Raw genomic sequence first — 20660 nt, 5'->3', positions numbered from 1 at the left:
GTGTGTTTTATGATGAACTTAGTGAGAGTTTCTTGCAGTTGTCCAGGTTTAAATGATGGGGTCTATGAAGAGCCCTTTGTGAGAAGTGCCATAGCTGACCTGACTGACACATTAATGACAGATTCCTGTGGTGGGAAAGAAAAGTACTGCACTGCAGGTGATGTTTAACCAATTCTGATAGACCATCCTTTCAACAGCTTTCTTTAGAAAGTTTTGCATCTGTGAAGGATAATGGCAAATGAGCTGCATTTCTGCTTCTTCATGCTGAAAGTTGAGTTTCCGGTCATTCCAGAAGGCTGAGCATAAAACGCACCTGCTCTGGTTTTTTGTTAAACCTGTCAGAGCTGCCACCTCTCTTTCATGACCTGAAAACTTAGGGGTTTGAGTTCACTGGAGAATGCTCTCTGGGAGGCTTGTTCAGCACCAGTCTGATGTGCAGGACAGTGGGGTGCTGCTGTGTGAGCTTCATCTGAGCAGGTCAGGGTGGGTGTTCCTATTTCTGAGCCATGTCGTGTGGCTGGCACATGCTGTGTGACAGACTACATCTGTCACTGCAATGGTAAATAATTTATCATAGACTCTTTTGAGCACAGCAGAGGATGGATTGCAAAGGAGGATTAGAAGTAGCTGTCCTACTAACTTTCACATTTCTGTGGGTGCTGTATAACAGCAGAGAAGCTGTTCAAGCTGCTTGTGCCCAGACCAGCCTTTCTTACGTGCAGCGAGGTAAGGCAGGCTTATTCCTATCTGCCTGAGATCTTCCATATGGGGATGATGGAATTCCCATATGGAATTCTAAATTGTGTGAGTGCAATTAGAGTAACTCTTCTAAATTGTGTGAGTGCAAAACCAACTTTTCTGCTGTTTTCCATGTCACACAGGATTGAGTTTGTAACTATGAGAGTGGCCATAAGGTAAGGTAGCCAAACTGTCTTTAAAATGTCTTATTTGTGCTGGACAGGACTAAAAAAAATTGAAGAATCCGCTTTTCATAGACTCACTTGAACAAAGAAGACTCCTTTTCCTTTTTATGAAGGCTGTGGAACAATTGAGACATAAATATGCACACACATTTACTGTTTCTCCAGCTAACAAAATAAGGACATATGGGGATATATATATATACATATATATATTTGGTGTTGTTGTTTTTCTTTTTTGTTTTTGGGTTTTTGGGGGAGGATTTGGGGGTTTTTTGCTTGTTCGGTTTTTTGCTAAAGATTACTGATTCATGTGGAGAGTCTTTAGGTTTGACATCATCTTTCCATGACTAAATTGCTACATAATTTTAAAATAAGAAAGTTCTGCTGTCAATACTGATTGATGCATTACTATTATTTTCCTATATTTAATTTATTTCCTTTCACTTTTCTGTTACTATGCTTGTCACTCTTAGAATGTGTTCTGCATGTTTAATATTTGATATTCAAGGAATTGCACATATGCTTTTTGTTCAGTACTTATAAGCATTATTCTCATAAATAAACCTGTAGCTAGCTGCAATAGACCTATTTATTTATCTTCTGTCTCATTCTGATAGCTATTGTTGAATTTATTTTCTCATTAATATACCCTTCTTTTGTTCCTTACACCACACACTTGTGTTTGGGAAGTTTTTATCCAGCAATTACTAGTTCTATCCCCTTTAGTATCCATCAGGGACTTTACTAAAGACAGTCTCTTTTACCCAATCATTCAATGGAGTAAAAATAATCCCTTTTAACCCACCAATTCCTTCTGGAATAGGCCAACTGAGAGTTATTCTTGAGAGTTTTCATTCTACATAATTTTAAAATTCCCATCTGGCAACATAGAATGAGAAGCAGAAAGTACATATGTTTGAAAGGTTTCCCAGTTGCCTGATAAAAAGTATGGTTTTCCAGCTCCTGAGTGCACATGGGAACTTGGTCTAAAAGGAGACCTCAGGTTCTTTTGTCACAGGTAGGTCATGAAAACCTTCTACCCCTTTCAAGGGACCCACCACCCCTTGTCTTGTCATTGTCCCAGCCTCTGGGAGTCCAGCAGCATCTCTGCAAACCCTCTTCTCTCATGCTGCTCAGGAGAGAGACAGTTCCCATCAGGACCAGTGTTTGAAATCATGGTGTTATTGATAGTATCTATGAATGAGCTGAGTTTTTTGCTGCCCATGTTTACTATTCTGAGAAAATAAAGTAAATTGCTCAGAGTATTACAGCAAATAACCATGGCTGTGCACCACCATGCTGAAACTGCTTCTATGTTCTTTTTAGAGAGGATTTCTCAGCTAAATCCGTACTGAGATGTCTGTAGTGCAGCCTTGAGAGGAGAGAAACTAAACACCCTCACTCTAGTGTATGGATGTCTGCAGAAGCAGCCTTTCCTCTGGAAAACTGCATCCCAACTAATCAATGTCTGATTCTTGGGGCTGGTAGATGCAGTCACATAGAGAATTGTCATTTGCTGCAGCTGGAATTGGATACTCCAGATTTCCCAGCTGGCAACATGATTATGTATGGTAGAGGTCTTCTCACATTGTGCACAGTGGATAGGTACTAAGAAATTTTCTTCAGCAGGAAATGTGGTGCCTGCCTTGATTCCAGAAAGCACAAATACCCAGTGCTCAGGACAGGACAGTTTCTTAGGGAAGTTCAAATCCTTAATTCAAACTGGACAAAGAAGAGAGTTTATCACATTCTTGGTGGCTGTGCTCGCTGGGACTCTCAGCACTGCTTCCTGTGTGGCTCCATGCTGAACACTATTTTAATGACAGAGTTGGGAACTCAGCCTAGACATTGACCTCATCAGACTGGTCACCAGCAGCCTGCTGTGACAGTGCTTTAGATGGATCACTTCTCACAGTTATCTAGCTAGATTTCTTCAAGATAGGAACTGGGACAAGTACCCAACCTCAAATGCTCACAAGTGACTGTCACTGAGCACATAATAACTGGACCACATATTTGCCCATGAAAATGGGAAAATGCAGTACATTAATGCAGAAAAGATGAAACTGGGGCAACTGGATGTTTTGGCAGGAGTCATCTCCGTGAAAGGAATTTTTCTGTTATGTTGTCAGTTAGGTTCCTGAGTCAAAATCAAGTGAAGCACCTGGACTCTTCAAAGAAAAGGTTCAGGCCTCTTTAGTACAGGGAAAACATTGCATTTTCCCTATGTTTTGTTTTGTGAAAGGTAAGATGGTTTTGAATGAAACCTTCTGAGGATGAAAAGCAAAAATGTGAAGAAGAAAGCAGGAACTGGCCTGAGAAAGTCTGGCACAGGGTTCTGCACAAAATATTTAACTTTGATAGTGTTTTATGGGCAAGTGGAGACATACCCTGAATCCAAGATCTTGATAACCAGCAACAGACATTGCCCCCCCACCAGTCAGTCAGGGGGGGTTTACTTTCCAGTGAGTTGAGAGTTAAGATTACATTAAGAATTCTGTACCAATTAAAAAAGAATCAAGCTTACAGGGAATAAGATGGCTATTGTGAGAAATTCTTCATGTTAGTAGCCTTTTACAGTCAACTGCATTCATAGCCATAAATTTCTACTCAGATTGCTATCCTGCCAATGAAAATGTTTGACTAAGAGCTTGGTTTGCTTTTTTTATTAGTAAGGATCTTGTTCTCAAGAAATAAGTAGTCAGTTTTTTTCCTTTGGGAAAAAAAAAACAACAAAAATGTAACTCAGCAGAACTGGATAAACTACATTACTTTACACTGTATTTTTATTAATCCAAGTGAGTTGGGATTGGATGGAAGAGATTTTATTTATTTATTTCATACTTAGTCTAGCAAAAGCTACTCCAAAATCCAAGATGAAAACAGATGTTAAATGAGGACTTTCATCCAGGAACAATGTGGATATACCTACCTGAGATATGTCTTTACTGTGAAAGTATTCTTGAGCTCTGGGTCACTTAATGTGAGCAATTATCTAAGGCTGGTGGGACTTCTGTTACCTCCAGCTCGACCTATTCTCTATTGAATATGTCACCCATGAGATTCCTGAGGTTGAGTCATTGTGCCAGACTGAGATCTTTTCCAGTGGTCTGTTCTCCTGGTCACAAGTGGAAATGATGAGAATGCCCTTGAGGGCAGTTAGGACATGAGGTGCTGGGTGTGAGCTAAGAAGGGACTTGAGAGAGTGCTGAGATACTGGAGTGAAGCATCTCAACCCCCAAAAACTTGATCAGTTGTTTCCTGATTTTTCTAGGTAATCTTCTGCCTGGCAGCTCATGAAACATCTGAAGCCATGTTCCTTTGCTTGCTCTGTAAGTGATCTTATCTGAGTATTTTCATGCCTTTGTGTCTGCCTAGGCTACAGAAAGGAGCTGAATGTGTTTTTGTTTGTTTTAAAATGTGAGTTCGTCTCAAAGCCTCACACACACTATGCATGAAAGATATTCATCCTGTTTTTTAGGGATGTGGTGGTAGTACTGCTTCTTTTATTCAATAACTTACGGTTCAGTTGGTGCTATGAAAAATCTGCAGTGAATCAGGTGAGTACCTACAGTCTTGAATATCTTACTGGAGAGGACAGTAAAAAAAGTACAGCAGAGGCTCAAGGTAATAAAACCAGATATTGAATTGTGTCCAGGACAGAGATAAGGTTTATTAGCTCAGATATAATGTTGTTCAATGGTTCTTCTGACATGGAATTAGTTTACACTGAGGAAATCTAACTTTTTGGGCACTGTGGCTGGTCTGTGTGACTGTGCTTATGTCTGACCTCATCTTTAAGAAGCTTTAGTAAGAATCTGGGTGAAAAATGCAGATGGAAACCTACAGAAATGTTAAAGTGGATGCTACTGGACAAATGTTCTTGCTAACAAACTAAGAGGAGCCTTATGAACTAGGCCAAAGCTGATATCTCTAGCTCCTCCACTGAGCTGTGTATTGCCATTTGGATAACATACCTGTATTATGTCCCTGAGTGCAAACTTGTCTGTCCTCCAAACCACTTATCTCTTGTGTCGAACTACTCGTACCTGGTACTTTTGTCTCTTATATTGAACTACTTGTACCTGATACTTCTGATCAAGATAATGGTACTTTTGTGAATATGATGATCTGAAACTTTGTGGTTATAGTAGTCTATAGCCATGCTAGGCATTTTGTACTTTGTGTTTTGTACTTTGGTTTAAATTGCCAAGTTTCCTATGACTCAGTTCATCCAAGCTTTGGAAGTTCCAGGGTGCATGAACATTCATGCATAATATACACATGTTTTATTTGAGATATTATTAACAAGAATGTAAAGGATTTATTGCAGCTTTCCTGCTTGATTGGTAAACAAGTTTGTTCTGGCTATACATTTGGATCCCATCCAACTTTTTTGTTTACAGAAATGATCTCTCAGTTTTCACTTAGGCAGTCCTTCAACATTGCTTTCCTTCACCCATTGTTATCAGTTATTGTATAAAAATAATTGATTTTACTTTCTAAAATATAATGTACTGCTTTGCACCCAATCTATGGAATCAAGTGAGATTCATAAAAATTCACCTTGGAGCAGGTGCTGAAATTGCTGGTCAGTACATTTGGGTTGAACATGTACAGACCCACAGACACCTCCCATCAGCTCTTCTTGGGACAGGCCTGGCCCAGGAAGTGTATGAAACCACAAGTTTAGAATTGCTTGCAAAACTTTACCATCCCCTTTAGAAAGCTCCTTTGGTAGCACTGAGCCATGGGCAACATGCAGAAAACCTGGTACCTCTCCACTGGTGGAGTAAAGGACCAGCTGAACTTGTATGTGCTGAGATACTGCAGAAAAGCTGTGGTGTGACATCCACTTCACTGACATGGCCACATCCTAGCTCTTCCCCAGTCCAGGCTCACAGATTTTCTCTCTGGAGAATTAGGGCACAAGAACAGAGAATGAAAAATCTCTGTGTTTCATCACAGACATAGGCCATGACTCTGGAGTGCATGCCTTTGTTTGGGAAATGCAAAAGTGGTCCTGGGTTCCAACATTAGTACTGCTCTGTGTTGCCTGCTACTACATCTGCCAAAAACTTGCCTGTATTTTAAAAGTAATTGTTCAGGAAAAGGCTGATGCCTTGCTCTCATAATATGACCTTGCCTCAGAGTAAAAAATGTGACATTCAGAAATATGGATAGAGAAGGGTCACTAGATAACAATTCCTCAGGGCTTGTCTCTGTAGTTTAAGCACATTTGTCTCAGGGAGTTCTCTGACAATTAGGTGATGGTTGAGGAACTCAAACTTTAGCCTGAAATGTTGAGGGAGGTAATAGGGTGCCTATTCACTCTTAGTTAGTCCCTAAGGGCAGCCTTCCTCCTGGTCCCCTGGGATAACTACAAGTACAGCAGAGATGTGACCAGGGCATTAGAGACATCACTTCACCTCAGGGCATTTAGCTTGATTGTAACAAAAGCAATGTGATTATCTCAGAGCTGAGCTGCTACATACATGGGGAAGAACTAGACATATTTTAAAATTAAACAGTATAACCTTAAAGAAAAACAAATGACATTAAAAATGTACTTAAAAATGAATCTCACAAATTTTCGATCCTCTGAAGTTTATTAAAGAAAATTGAATTGTGCTAGAGTCTGCATCTTGGTCATCCTGCAGTAAATCCGATGTTAGCAACACAGATTGAAGTTGACCATCAGGTTGATTTTTTTTCTCTTTGTTTTTCTATACCAGGCAATCATGTTCTATTATGATATTTAACATACAGATCACACATCACTTTAAAACTACCCACATGGCTGTTTCCCTCTTTGTTCTGGAAAGAGGCTCTCCTGCAGCATCACTGCTTGGCAGCAAACATCACCTTCTGATTTCCAATTTCCAGGGCTGACCCTTTGTTCTCGAACCAAATGTAGTCTCTGCTTGTAGTAGCCACCTATCCCCTTCATGATCTGCAGTCCTCCACAGAGACACACTGCTCCTCATGCTGTCCTTCTCTGCACCTCTTCCAGTCTGTTTTATGTGTCCAAAGTATAAAAGACCCAAACTGTGCAAAGGTCCCTTGGATTCGTGTGACCAGGTTTTGGTAGCAAGGGGGCTCCAGGAGGGCCTGCTGTGAGAAGTTGCCAGAAGCTTCCTCTGATGCCAGCTGGCTGCAGGCTGGACCCACTGCTGGCCACAGCTGAGCCCTTCAGGGATGGTGGTGGAGCCTCTGGGATGACAGGTGTGAAAAGGGTGGGGAGAGAAGGTGAAACGAATCCCCCGCAGCCCCCTGGGGCTAGCTCAATTTTTTGGGAGGCTTTGGGGGAATATTTCAGGGATAAGGCAAAAGATCTAAAAAGAGGCTCTTACCCCCAGGGTTGATCCAAGACGTTTATTCCAGGAGGGGAAATGAGGGCAGGAGGCCCAGAGGGCAAGGGAGGTCTAGAAGGAAGGAAAGAGGGCTGGAGCCTTGGAGAGCCGGAGGGCAAGGGGAAGAAAGAGGAAGAAAAGACCATTATCAAGCCTTCTGTCCAGGGGGGATGGCTGGATCTCAGCCAATTGGGTCAAGAAAGGAAGGAAGGCTAAAACTACATGGTTACAGGCTTCAGGGGTCCTAGGGAAAAACCATTCCTCAGAGAAATACAAGAAGGAAGGAGAATGGCTGTGGAAACAGCAGCCAAAGAGAACAGTGAGAACATGGAAGAGAGACAGATCTGCAGACATAAAGGTCAGTGAAGATGGAGGGGGAGGAGGTGCTCCAGGTGCCAGAGCAGATTGCTGTGCAACACATGGAGGTCCATGGTGGAGCTGATGTCTGCTTTATGCCCCCAGAGAATCCCATGCCAGAGACATGGTGCCTGAAGGAGATTGTGACCCTGGGGCGAGCCTGTGCTGGAGCAGCCTCCTGGCAGGGCTTGTAGACCTGTGGAAAGAGGAGCCCATGCTGGGATAGGCTTTCTGGCAGGACTTGTGACCCTATGGAAGACCTGCTGGAGCAGCCTCTTCCTTGAAGGGATGCACTCCATGTAAGGGATCCCACACAAGAGCAGTATTTCAAGAACTATAGTCTGTGGGAGGCACTCAAGTTGGAGAAGTTCATGGAGGACTGTCTCTTGTGGGAGAGACCTCATGCTGGAGCAGGGAAAGAGTGTGAGGAATTCTGCTGAGGAGGAAGGAACAACAGAGACCGTGTGTGATGAACTGACCACAGCCCCCATTTCCTGTCCCCCTGCATCACTATGGGGGAAGCAGGTAGAGAATTCAGGAGTAAAGTTAAGCCCAAAAAGAAAGGAGGGGTGGGGAAAAGGTGTTTTTAAAGTGTGGTTTTATTTCTCATTATTCCCTCTGATTTGATTGGTAATAAATTATTTTTCCCCAAGTCAAGATTCTTTTCCTGTCATAGTAATTGCTGAGAGATGTCTCTCTCTCCTGATATACACCCACAAGCCTTGAGTAGTGTTTCTTCTCCCGTGTCCAGCTGCAGAGGGGAGTGGTAGAGGGGCTTTTGGAGGCACCTGGTATGCAGCCAGGGTCAGCCCACCATCAGGGTATCACTGTATTATATCCAGACATCAGTAGCTGCTGACAGAGACTAGGAAATAGCAATTTGCTCTCTAATATAACTTCTATTCAGACTATTTATAGAAATGACATTTATTTCTTACTATTATTCTGAAGTGAAGATGCTCAGTGTCAGATTTAACTGTACTGTATTTACTGCAGAAGAAATAAATAATTCAGTTGGTATTTCTAAAAATATAATTAGTTGATGAGTCAGAGAAGATTTTCATTTTCATAAATGTTAAGGCTGGAAGACTGGGATTATCACGATCAGTGTGTCTGACCTGTGACTCTGTCATGTCTTAGGAGGCTGCCTGGTAATTCCTGAATCAACTTATAATTAAGATGTACAGTTCTTCAGAGGAGACTGAATAAAGGGCCTAAATCACATTCTTTAGATGTGCTGAATGTTCATTCACACAAACAAACAAAAGATAGACCCCACAGACAAGCCTGAATATAGTGATTCATCATTTTAATTAAAAAATTAAGGACCATTAACATTTACTAATTTCTGATAGCTCAGTGCAAATTTTTAGAACTTCATACATAACTGTGAACCATGAACTATGTGTGGTAGTATATATATATATGTATATGTATATGTATATATATATGTATATATATATATATATATATATACATATAAGGCAATAAAATATATTTCTATTTATGGGAATCTAAGCCTTACCAAGAACCTGTGTCAGCCATGGGAGATGTGTAAATAGAAAAGAAAGCAGCGGGGATAAAATGAAAAACATAAACTAATCAAACCCTAGACTGCAATAAAAGCTACCATGGAAGAAGAAAACCGAAAATTAACACCACATAGAGCAAAAGATCAATATTTTATTGACTGACAACAAACTGCTATGCACTCACTGGTCAGTCATTTTCCATACTGATTTTATGCCACTGCACTTCAGCCGTGGCTTAGCCATGCAGACATATTATTTTTTTTTTTTTTCCACTTTTCTACCTAAAGTAATGGCTGTCTTCAATATGAATAAAGGCCACTCAGGTTAGCCAAATAACTGTTATTTGCACTCAAGGTAAGAGTCTAAAGAAGAATGAGTTCAGGAACTCTGCTGGACAGCGCAGAACCTGCCATTCCAGACATCACTGCTCCATCCACAGTGGCCCTGTACATGAACCAGGCCATTGTAACACACACTATGGAAGAAGATAGATGTTTGTAACTCAGCTCTAGATGACCTTTAATAGTAGAAATTTGAATGCTGGAGGTCAGCAAGCAGATATAAAGGCTGGCTACCTAGAAACTAAGGCCCTGTACTACGAGCAAGAGCTGCCTGGCATGCCACGACAATTACTAATTCTTGACATACTGTTAAAAAACACATGAGGATAATGGTGAAATGAATCAGGAATTGGTTCTGGAGAGTTTATAGCTTGCTGCCCACAAGCAGGAATTTACAAGCAGAGGAATGAACTGTGCATCAAAGACCAAGCAGATAAGCTCTTTAACAGAGGTTCAATTGCTGGCAAAGCAGTTTTGAATGATGGAAAGTACAAGGTTAAAGGGACTGGTGTGAGTTGGCACTTGTGCCAACTAATAAAAATATATATTTTAGTCCTGTATTTGAAGGCATAGGAAAGACAGTGGAAACAGAGTCTTAAGGCATATTAGTTATTGGAAAATGTATGTCAGCACTATTCAGTCTTGGGCAATCCTTACCTCCTGCAGTAGCTGAAAATATGGGTTTATTTATGTTCTAGAGCAGCTATGCCTAAAAAGTTAAGTACAGTTACCCAGTTTTGGGAAAGGACCTGTTCTGTAGTGTTTTGAGTGACTTCTTTGGGTAGCAACCCCACTAAGGGTAGGAAAGTGACGTTTTTTCCATTGAACTGGCCCTTGGAATGGGCCTCCGTCTCTGTGGTCCTCATCTCCTACTCACAATTTCTGCCTGCTTTGTCAGCATCTTTTTTGCTCAAAGTATGGACAAATATATTTACAAGGTGTTCTCTCCAATGTTATGATCCAACAGGAAAATGCTCGTGCCCAGCTTTCCATGCCAAGATCTGCATCTGTGAATCAGATCTTGCTAATGCCTCATCATTATTCATATGCCAAACAGACTTTGCACAATCCTCCTTGGTTCAGAGGTGATAAAAGATAAATTTTTAAGCTTCTAACAGCAGAGTGCAGTGTGTTATAAGGAAAACATACTGGAGTTAGGCTTAAAATATATACAAATCTTTTCTGCATTGTTTTATTAACCAGTATGGGATGGTTGTTTATTTTTTGCTTATAAGCAGTTGAGAACTATGGCAGAGTTAAACTGCTCTTGGAAAGTTACTTGAATTGTGTATTTTCTAGTTTTCTTTCCGCTTGTAACTCAGTTGTTACAGAATGAGAATAATGCAGCTGTACATCTTTCCACAGAACTATGAAGCAGAGCCACATTTGTGGCAAAGGATGTCATCCTGCTGAGTGAGGAATTCCTGGTTCACCAGGGAGACCGAGCACCTTGCACAGTTAAAGCATTCCCCGTGCCACTGACGCTCCTCAAATGAGATGTATTTGGCCCCTCCGACAGCTGAAAGAGAGTGTCACAAGAAAGAAGGTCTGAATCCAGTACTTCTGGACATGGTTCAGTAATGCAACAGATGACTCTGATGTGTGATTGGGTTGTCATTTGTATAGTAAATGGAAAAATTAACAAAAATCCATAGTGTGAAATATTCTTTATTGGCTGAATTGAAAAATAACTTTAAAATTTAAACAGTGGGGAATATTTCAAGCAAAGTCATGAGTCTCTTGCTTGTATATTCCATTATGAGATCTGAACACAATGGATTTATCAGAATGTCCATTCAGGTTTGCTGATCTTCCCAACAAACTCTCATGAAATTTATTTGCAATATGTTGAAACATATAGTTTCTAGGCAACTCTGAACGAAACGTAATAATTAAGTTTCTTCAAGATGGGTTCTTTTGGAAATTACCAGATAATGATATAGGAGAATTATCTGAAATAAAATCTTGAGGATTGGGGGAATTTGAATAGTTTTGGTGGTGTTTATTTTTTGTTGTTGTTGTTGTTTTGTAGTTTGGTTTTTTTAAATGAAGTACCTGTGATTGGATATTCATCGATTTATTTGTCCAGTGACATATGCAGCATGCATCTGTAAGAATCAGGCTTTATTTTTCAACAGCTGACTCCACACATGATAGGATTAAAAGGCAGAACACCAGCAAATTCTCTCAGAAAAATTCAGCTATCATGGACCAGTCACATACATGTCTAATTAGAAATTATATATAAATATACAAGGATGCATCATATATAGAGCCCTGGCTCCTTTTGGCAAGCTTTCTAATTTGACAGGTGTGCTTTACCAGCAGGCAGTTAATCTGCATTCAGTTCAATCACATTTGCATTTAAAAACAAAACTGAGGAAATCACAGAGGGGCTTGTGTGTACTGTCCTGGGAAGAGCCAAACCTCTCACCTGTTCAATATTCTTAAGGAGGAAATTTACTACAGAAAACACTACATCACATAATGTAGTGATAAACTCCTTTGGGCACATAAAACTCCTCATCTGTTAGGGAACATGTGTGATCAGTTGTCCTAGCAACACGTGACACAGAGAGAGTCTCTGGTAGCTAACTCCTTCAGTCTTTCAGTATGATGAGAGTATTTTTAATGTTTTTTTCTAAAGTGAAAGTCTTCTTTGAGAGGAGACCAATGATTCATTTCTGTCTGGTCCCCTCTAGAAGAAGAGACTCACCTGTAATAGGTTTCTTGCAAGCAGCACACTTCTTGGCATAATATTTGCTGAAACAGTCAACACAGTATGGGTACTCATCTTGGGAAATGAATCTTTGGCTAGACAGCTGAGTTTTACACACAGCACACACAAAGCATTCTTTATGCCAAGGCTGGTCATCGTAGGTCACTCCTCCAGAAGTTATAACCTAATGTATTGACAAACAAGGACAGAGCAAAGAAACAAAGGTGTGAGTAAATACTTGTCTTGTTTTCTCTCTTCCAGTACGCACAAGAGAAGAGAGGGTGGTCACATCAACTTTTTTTCATCTGGATTATCCATTTAACTGATGCAACTAATGCAGTTGAACTCCACATGCTACTGGTTTGTTATCCTCAAATTTCTATCAAGTATAACCTCATAATTTGTAATAAATATCTTATCTTTAAATGATTTTTTCTATTATACTGTATATAAGTATTTAGAATCAGGCATGCTCTCAGAAGAGAAATTCTCAGTGATAGGGAGTGGGTGAGAGAATTGATGCTGAGATAATAGTTAATCTCCAGCTGGTATTTTTCTGTCTCTCAACTGCAACAGTATTTTAAATAGGAAGAAATACTTTCTATTTAAAGAAAGACTTCCTATTAATAGTAAAGAAACAGAAATAAAAGAGAAAGGAGATCTGCATGGTCAGAAGAAAAAAAAATCATGTTTATTATCAATGTCATCCACTTCTCTTTGCCAGCAATTCACTCACATCTCTGCCCTGGCTATTTCTGAAGAGGGAAATTTCCAGTTGTTCTTTGGCTACCATATGTGTGGTAAAAGTGCTGGTTTCACAGAATTTGTGAGAGAGTGTGCAGAGAAAATTTTATAAAGACAAAGATGAGCTGTAAGATAGTGTTTTGACTATCAAGTCACATGAAAGGGAATGAATGAATGAAAGAATAAAAGAATGAAAGAATGAAAGAATGAATTCTGTTGGAACAGGAGGACAAAAAGTTGAAGAAACTTAAGTAAAAATAGTGGTATCATCCAATTTCCCTGGGGAATACAGTTTCAGGAAAATAAAGAATAATATTGGGTCCTGTCAAGCAATAAAGAAATTTAAATAGTTCCTGATCCCTTTAACATTCCAGTTTTGGGCTACTTTGTGGTTCTGTTTTCTTTTCTATTAATACCTAAAAATTGCTAACAGAAATTCAAGATTTGGTTTGGCAATTTAATCGCTTTGGGATCAATTCTCGTGTATGGGAATTGATGCAAGTTTCAGAAATAAAATGGTTTTAGCTATTGTGTAGGGGACTATTTGCATTCCTAGAATTTTTAAGAAGCAAATCCTGATTATTTTGTGTAGGAGTGTTTGTTTAATGCAATTTAAAGGCTAGATGTAGAGACATGGGAATATATAAAAGTACTTTCTAAAAGTTAACTACTGAAGAGAAAAGTAGGCAGCGTATTTTCCTGAAATTAAAAGCTTTTGTTAGAGGTAGAGGTTTACAAGTAATCATTACATAGCTACAGGAAATTATAAGTTATTTGATGAAGTGAAAAAAGTAAATTCTTCCAGAGGGATGCAAGTACTAAAGAATAGGTAAAATTCTGCCATAAAAAGCAGCTTAAATCATTTCCCTAGAGAAAATCATCACACTAGAATAGTATCATGCTTTGAGTATTTTCATCAACAAGAGACAATCTTAAAACATGAGAAATTGAGGGAGGGAAGAATTGATTTATCTGTACTTGGGGAAAAAAGAAATCAAATCAAGCTTTCTTGATACCCACAAGGGTATCATCATATGTTGCATCAGTGGGACTCCTGACTAGTGTTATCACAACTGAATGTCACTTGAGCTGCTAATTGCCTGATATATTTTAAGAAAAAATAGCCAAGATTGTGGATGATTTGCTCAGTTCAGGTGGCTAATTATGCATATGAATACATCTGAAACATGATGGAAAGAAAGGCATGTTTACCGAGGCAAAATCAGAGAATTTCAAGAAAGAAGGATTTTATATAACTTAGAACTTTTTAATAACTTTTTATTTAACCTTTGCTAAAAATCACAATCAATAACTAAAGAAGCCCAAAGCATATGTTTTGTCAAATAAGTTTATTTCAGATATAATCAGCCTTAGATTAATAAGAGTCGACACTGTTGCAGTTGTCTTTTGGTGTCCAATGTCAATGACTCTTAGTTCATCATACATTTCACATGGGAAAAGAGCCCTTTCTCCCAAGAGCAATATTGTCTCATTAGGGCAATTTTTACACTGTGTGTTTAATTACCTTTTTGCAAGCGTAGCAATGGTGAGCAAACTGCTTCTCAAAACAGGGCACACAGTAATTCTCATTGTCTTTGGTGATTAATGGTTTTGTTCCCAATGGTTGCTGACAAGACTGGCAAACAAAACAGGATTCATGCCAGGAACTCCCCTTAAATTCCATTTTACGTGAACCTGAAAAAACCAAAGTGGACAATCCTCTCAGATATATCTTGTTATGTAAGTTTTAAATGTTGGGAATGCTCTTGTTTTGAACCTTCTAACTCAGCATCAGATTACAAAAGAAAACAGTTATCTTCAATTTAATAGAGCATCTAAAAATGTACTTGAAATTTCAAGAACACATTCACTGCCATATAACAATCTGGCAAAAGACATGCTGAACTGCCTAAGCTGTGATTTTCAGAGTCTGTTCTTATATGAATCTTTTGGGGTTTCTTCTTTGTGATTATGCTTGAATTGCTCAGCTTCTCTCAAACCAGACAACTCAGTGATAGTGTTCAGGCACATAGCCCTTTTATAAGTTAGAGATTAATTTGTTGGATGTTTAGCACATTTATTATTGTCCTGTCTTCTGTCTTTCTTAAACTAAGGCTCCTTCACTTATACATGCATTATTTATTTTAATCAGCCTAAACTGGCAACTTTCTAAAAGCAAATAATTTTTCTGTCATACAGCACATAACACTGCCTTCTCCTAGCTCATAATTTCTGTCCTAGACCAATAATTCTTATTATCATGTTTAACTAGATACTTTTGATACAGCACAAGGACAGACAGTTGCTCAGTTAAATGTTTGTCAGAGGAGTTTCAGAGCTTTTATCTCTGTGTACAGGTGGCCTATCTTGATGCAGAAACATAAGTCTAGGGTATACACATATACCTGGGAGCAATTTTTCCAGTGGATCTCCATCCATAATTTCCTACCTGTAGGTAGCATCAGACTGCACAGGGAGGTGCAAGGTGTTTTGCCATCCTTTCCACATGAAGAAGAGGATTGCTGCTATAACTGATTAATCCCACTGTATCTGTTCCCTGAACTGTGGGGCCACTGAAGAAACTAGTGGTTATATTTAGACACAAAAGGGTTGCAGCTTCATCCCAGTGATCAGAAGGCTAATTTCGCTATCTTTCACAACTAGGTATTTTCAACACAGAGTTAGCAAGATGATGAGAAGGAAGTTTATGATACAGAAACTGGCTGGCATTCTCATGGCACTGTTGCACTGTTTCTCACACCTTCAGGCACTTGCTGCAAGGATTTAGACTCTGTGACAAAACAAGCAGCCTGGATATACACCAGAAGATAATTATGCAAACCTGAGCGTATTCTGGCACTTTTTTGATCACATCTAGTGAGGTGTGCCTATTTGACAACATTTTTATAAACTATTTAAGCAATTTAAAATTCCGAAAATGTTTCAATATAATCCTGTAAAAGTTTAAATTTCAGCAGTTTATAATCCTTAAAATGAACACAACTGTATTGTGACAATATTTTTTTCCACTAATGCAGATTTTATTTGTAATGTAAAGGAAACAAACTGTAAAAAAACAAACTAGTGTTACAGGTTGAATACTGCATGAGTAATCTAGTATCAATAGTAAGACTATAATTTTGCACAGCTTGGATCTTCCTGTTTGGTATTAAGATATACTGAAAAATAAAATTCCAATGTCACTGCCAAATTTACTGATTCTCTGTTCCAAAAGTTAGAGACACACTTTCCTAAGAAAGTAACTTCTTTTTGCAACAAATGGTGCTGTAGCTTCTCTCAGATACCTGTGAAGAGGCAGCTTTTGGATAATTATTCTGTTGTATGAGCTTTAGTGATGTAGTAGCAACGAAAAGTCTAAAGCATGTCCTGAACAGACACAATCAAAAGCTGAGAAGCAGTTTAGTGGAAAGTGCAGAATTTTCAGGGTTGCTAATGACAGGAAGTAAGCCTATTGTAAACATGGACAATATTGAAAAATGGACTTGTATTAATTTTACTAGAAATGCTGCTAATGATCTGAAGGCAAATTTTCATGTTTTGACATTTAAACAAAAATAATTCTGAGTGAAAGCACTAGAATAGAATGTGGTCAAGGTGGAAAACAGATTGTCTAATCTGGCCCTCCTGCTCAAAATAGCTCAGTTTGCCTGCCTTTGCTTTTAGCAGGATATGCCTCCTAAGATCTGCAGCAGAATCAGGGACATCACATGAACACATTTTATCCTGTATTGAACTCTTAATATTTTTATAAGGATTCATAAAACCTGCTAGTGATAAATCAGAAGTGTCTGCCTGCCTTCTCCCCACTGCTGGGTGAGTGCTACACACAAGGAAGAGTAATCACTTCAAAGCAGCTCTGAGAGTCAAGGACCTTGTAGCTTGGTTATTCCAGGAGCTGGTTATTACTGAAAATGGGGTGCCATTTCTCAGTAAAGGGCCCGTGTTGTCTTACCAGGCATAATGGTCTTCTGGCAGTGAAAACACTTGGATGAATAGTCATCGGAGTAGCACTCGGTACACAGCAAGACCTCGTCCTTGGCAGCAAACGGTTTCTCCACAAGTGAGCGACTGCACTTGGCACACCTGAAGCATCCCTCATGCCAGTGGCGGCCTTTGTAGGCCAGATCCTTGCAGAAAGTAAGTTCATGTTAATGAAAACATTTATTCAGTGTTTTTATCCCTTGGTTCCTTCCAGAACTAAAATGAAGAGCATTGCAGTGGTGGATCTGAGCAGAAGTGTGCTTAGGAAGATATAGGTGCTCTGTGTCACACTGTTGTGTAGATCCCTTGCAGAGGCCTTTAGGAGCTGCTTTTTCAGAATGTCCTTCCTTATGTAACACAGAGGTATGTCTTTATTGGAAGAGTCACATTATATATTACAGTTGCCTTTCGAGGGGAAACAAGTGATCAACATTTTTAATGTGCACAGACCACTGGAGAGGAAACCCATATTCTATGGAATTCGAAATGAACCTTATGTATTTTCAATGTTACTACTTCTTCTTCCAGGATTATTAGTAAGATTAAGAAAAAAATCATTGCTATTTTTTACATCTAATATAAACCCCCCTGAAAACTTGGCAGAAAAAAATGTTTGTTTAAGACTCAGTGGGCTTAAAGGATGAAAGAACTAACAGTATATGTATGAGAGCCCGACTAAAAATTAAACCCACCCCCGAACAGCAGATTTAATTTTTCTGAATTAGAAAAGCAAGGGAAAAATGCATCTCCAAAAAAATGCCCCCAACTTAAAAAATAAACCCTTCCAGGGCTCTTTTATAAGTAAGAAACATAAAAGGGCACAGATCCAATCTCATTTTCTCCTTTATTGTGTTCCTGCCTTTTAAAGAGCTAAAAATGAAAGAAATGCCATGCTTTGTTTCAGGAGGTGCTGAGCACTTACCACTTTCATTTGCTTTAGTTGGCACTCTGAACCTTTCAGGAACTAGCCTGTCAGCCATGAGCAGCCTGAGGCAAAGACTGGGTGAGGAGGAGACGAAGAAAATTAAGCTCTAGCCCCTTGGCAGAGGTGAAATAGTCAGCTGTATATCTCTGTGTATCACTCTTCTAGATGTCTCTAGCCAGGTGCACTCCTTTCTTACCACGTCTGCTTTTTTATCCCATTTTTTCCTCCCACTCAGTCCAAAGACATGATTTTTTTGTTTATGATCTTCAACAACAGTAATCCTGTCACTTATTTAACTTTTGATTTTAAAGGTGGAATTAGGTGAACTCAAAGCATGTGTTCTCCTGATGAACCTGACTGGTGCTATGTGTTCAACATTGCTGTGAGTGAAATACTGATGTGAGTTAGAGGAGTTTCTTCATCCAAATCAGCCTTTTCCTTGCTTGATTCCTGTAGTCAGACAGTGTGCTTTGAAGTGCTTGGGCTGGGAAAGCCTTCCAAGAGGTTTATTTTAATAACTTTTTCTGCTTTTATTCTAAGGAAGGTAGGCAAAAAGAGCATGGGGAGAAGGTGACCAGTACACACGGAACTTGGCGAAACTAATGTTTTTTGATAGGTTTCATTTGACCTTAAAATTCAAAGTCAAATATACATGCTCTAAATTGAAGTATGGGGGATTAGAAACTCTGTCAAAGACCACAGAGGAATTTGAATTATTAATAAATATTGTAAAAAATATGGAGAGGTAAAAGGAAAGACAAGGTCAGAACCACTGCCACCAATACCTCATCTGTGAGATGAACAGTGTAAACATGGAGTTAAGCAGAAATTTTAAAGTACTTATTTTCCAAAAGAGAGAGAGAGAATATGCAAATTATAAACATGTTGTCTTGTCAGCTTGGCATCTGCTTGTCAACACCTACAATCAAAGTAATTTATTCAATGCTCAAAATATTTTTTCAATTAACATCTCTCAGAAGTTCCAAGGTATCAATCAACCTGATACACTGAATTACACCACCACCCTATCACCCCTCCAGCACTGTGCAGCCAGTGAGTGACTGGAGGTGGAGGATGGAGCCTAGCTGAGGTCCACGCATACTCCATAGCCTTGCTGTATGCTTGGGGGATACGCAGGTGCAGATTTCCTCATCTCTGATCCCAGAGCTTTCCTATTCAGGGAAAATAGCACTGTTTCACCCTGCTGTGTGTGGATGTACAGCAGCTTTGCTTAGGCCTCTTCAGCGCTACAGGGATATGCAAAGGGGTGGATATCAAATCTGCCATTGAAGAAATTGGATTTGTGTTTGATTTAACAAGGAACAAAAAGCACAAGCTGAATCTTTACCTTGGAGCTGCACTCAATAGGTTGCTTGCACCCTTCGCAGGGGTTGGCGTACAGGCTGTCATAGCACGGGACACAGTATGCATTTTCTCCTCTCAGTGCATATTTCCTGCCACGGAGAGACTGCAGGCAGAAATGGCAGTCTGTGTGACTGCTGGTCATCCTGCTGGGGCCCTCCACGTGCTCTGCAAAAGATGGGAAAATCGTGTAATGCAGTGCATGACCATTTGCTTGCTCAGATACTAAGTAAGGCTGCATTACCTGTAGAAGTTAGATAGGCAGTTCCTGGTCATTTGCAGTGCCCTGGATTTCTTAATGCTGGGTTGTTCTACAATAGAATGGTAGCCTTTAACAACATATACTGTGAATTGTATTATCTACATAATGGGGAGCAAGAGGGCTGCTTCAGCTTATTGTAACACTGTTTCAGGTCAGCCACCTGAAAATGAGCCATCTTCACGTTCTAAGTATAACTACTGGCATTATGGGCATTATGTACTGGATTTTGAGATATGGTTCATCCAGAAACCAGGTAATGGAGATAGAAGCAATAATTCCGAAATGAAACCAACTGCGGAGTTAAAAGGCCAAAGAGAAGAGGCAGGCACTTTGTAGTGTGTTTTTGACTTTCTCTTGATACTCCTGTCTTTCAGCTCGTTCCTTTCTTTCCAAAATACCCCCACATCTACCTGACCCAACAGAAGGAACACAAGGGGTTCCAGGATATATGACTGCTTTTTGCATTATCCCAGCTGTGCTGCTAATATTTGGTGGCATTGTAATGTCGCACAAATACCCCTGGAGAGCAAAAGAGTAAAATATAAAGAAAAATAAACTAAATCATAAGTCAAACAATCAGAACTCAAAGAAACTTTCCCTTGTTGTTATTGGAAAAGATTGTTTTTTCTTACATATTTCTCTATTGCCAGATTCCATGTTGGCAGTACCAAAATAACGTGAGATATTTTTTATTTCAGTGCCAGACAAGTGCAGGAAATACCGCAAATCTATTGAGAGTCAGTTGTATGAATTTTCCATCCTTCAGTTTTTCAGGCTAAAAAGGCTTGGACAAGCATCCAAACCTCAGCTGCTTATAGATTTGCAACACTGAATGTTTTAAGGATTGTGGAGACGAAGACTTATTTCAGTCTTCTTATTGCTGGCTGGATCATCATCACTTTGCTAAAATTGGGTCTTGATTCTTGGAAATGAAGGAAGAAGTAACCAGAAAGTCCACAGTGAAACAACCCCAAAGATATCTGCTGGACTTGTTGCATTGCACTCTTCATTAAATTCAATGGGTGTAGCTGGAGCCAGCACCAGCAATCATGAATTTTAGAGAAGCTGAAAACAAACTGGGAAGGTCCCCCAAAATATTTACATGCCAGTGACTTTGGGCAGCTGAAATTTTTGCACTTT

The 20660-nt window shown here is 39.5% G+C and overlaps 1 protein-coding gene across 5 annotated transcripts in view; it reads right to left on the bottom strand.

The window, feature by feature from the left end:
• Positions 1–20660, bottom strand: part of FHL5 (four and a half LIM domains 5) — a 98646-nt gene that overhangs the window by 66102 nt on the left and 11884 nt on the right. For 2 of the 5 annotated variants that reach the window (XM_066315154.1, XM_066315153.1), the window contains exons 2-6: positions 19245–19426; positions 16943–17117; positions 14495–14664; positions 12223–12409; positions 9544–11025 (exon numbers count right to left, since the gene is read on the bottom strand). In XM_066315154.1, coding sequence (XP_066171251.1) covers positions 10874–11025; positions 12223–12409; positions 14495–14664; positions 16943–17117; positions 19245–19403 — 843 coding nt within the window. In that variant the 5' untranslated portion in view covers positions 19404–19426 and the 3' untranslated portion in view covers positions 9544–10873. Of the gene's footprint in view, positions 1–9543; positions 11026–12139; positions 12410–14494; positions 14665–16942; positions 17118–19244; positions 19427–20660 lie in introns of those variants that run through there. The other 3 variants (XR_010743189.1, XM_066315156.1, XM_066315155.1) reach the window with 3 other exon arrangements.

The sequence above is a fragment of the Sylvia atricapilla genome, chromosome 3 (genome assembly GCF_009819655.1).
Source record: "Sylvia atricapilla isolate bSylAtr1 chromosome 3, bSylAtr1.pri, whole genome shotgun sequence".
Classification (NCBI taxonomy): Eukaryota; Metazoa; Chordata; class Aves; order Passeriformes; family Sylviidae; genus Sylvia; species Sylvia atricapilla.
This window is presented reverse-complemented; position numbering and strand designations above follow the sequence as displayed.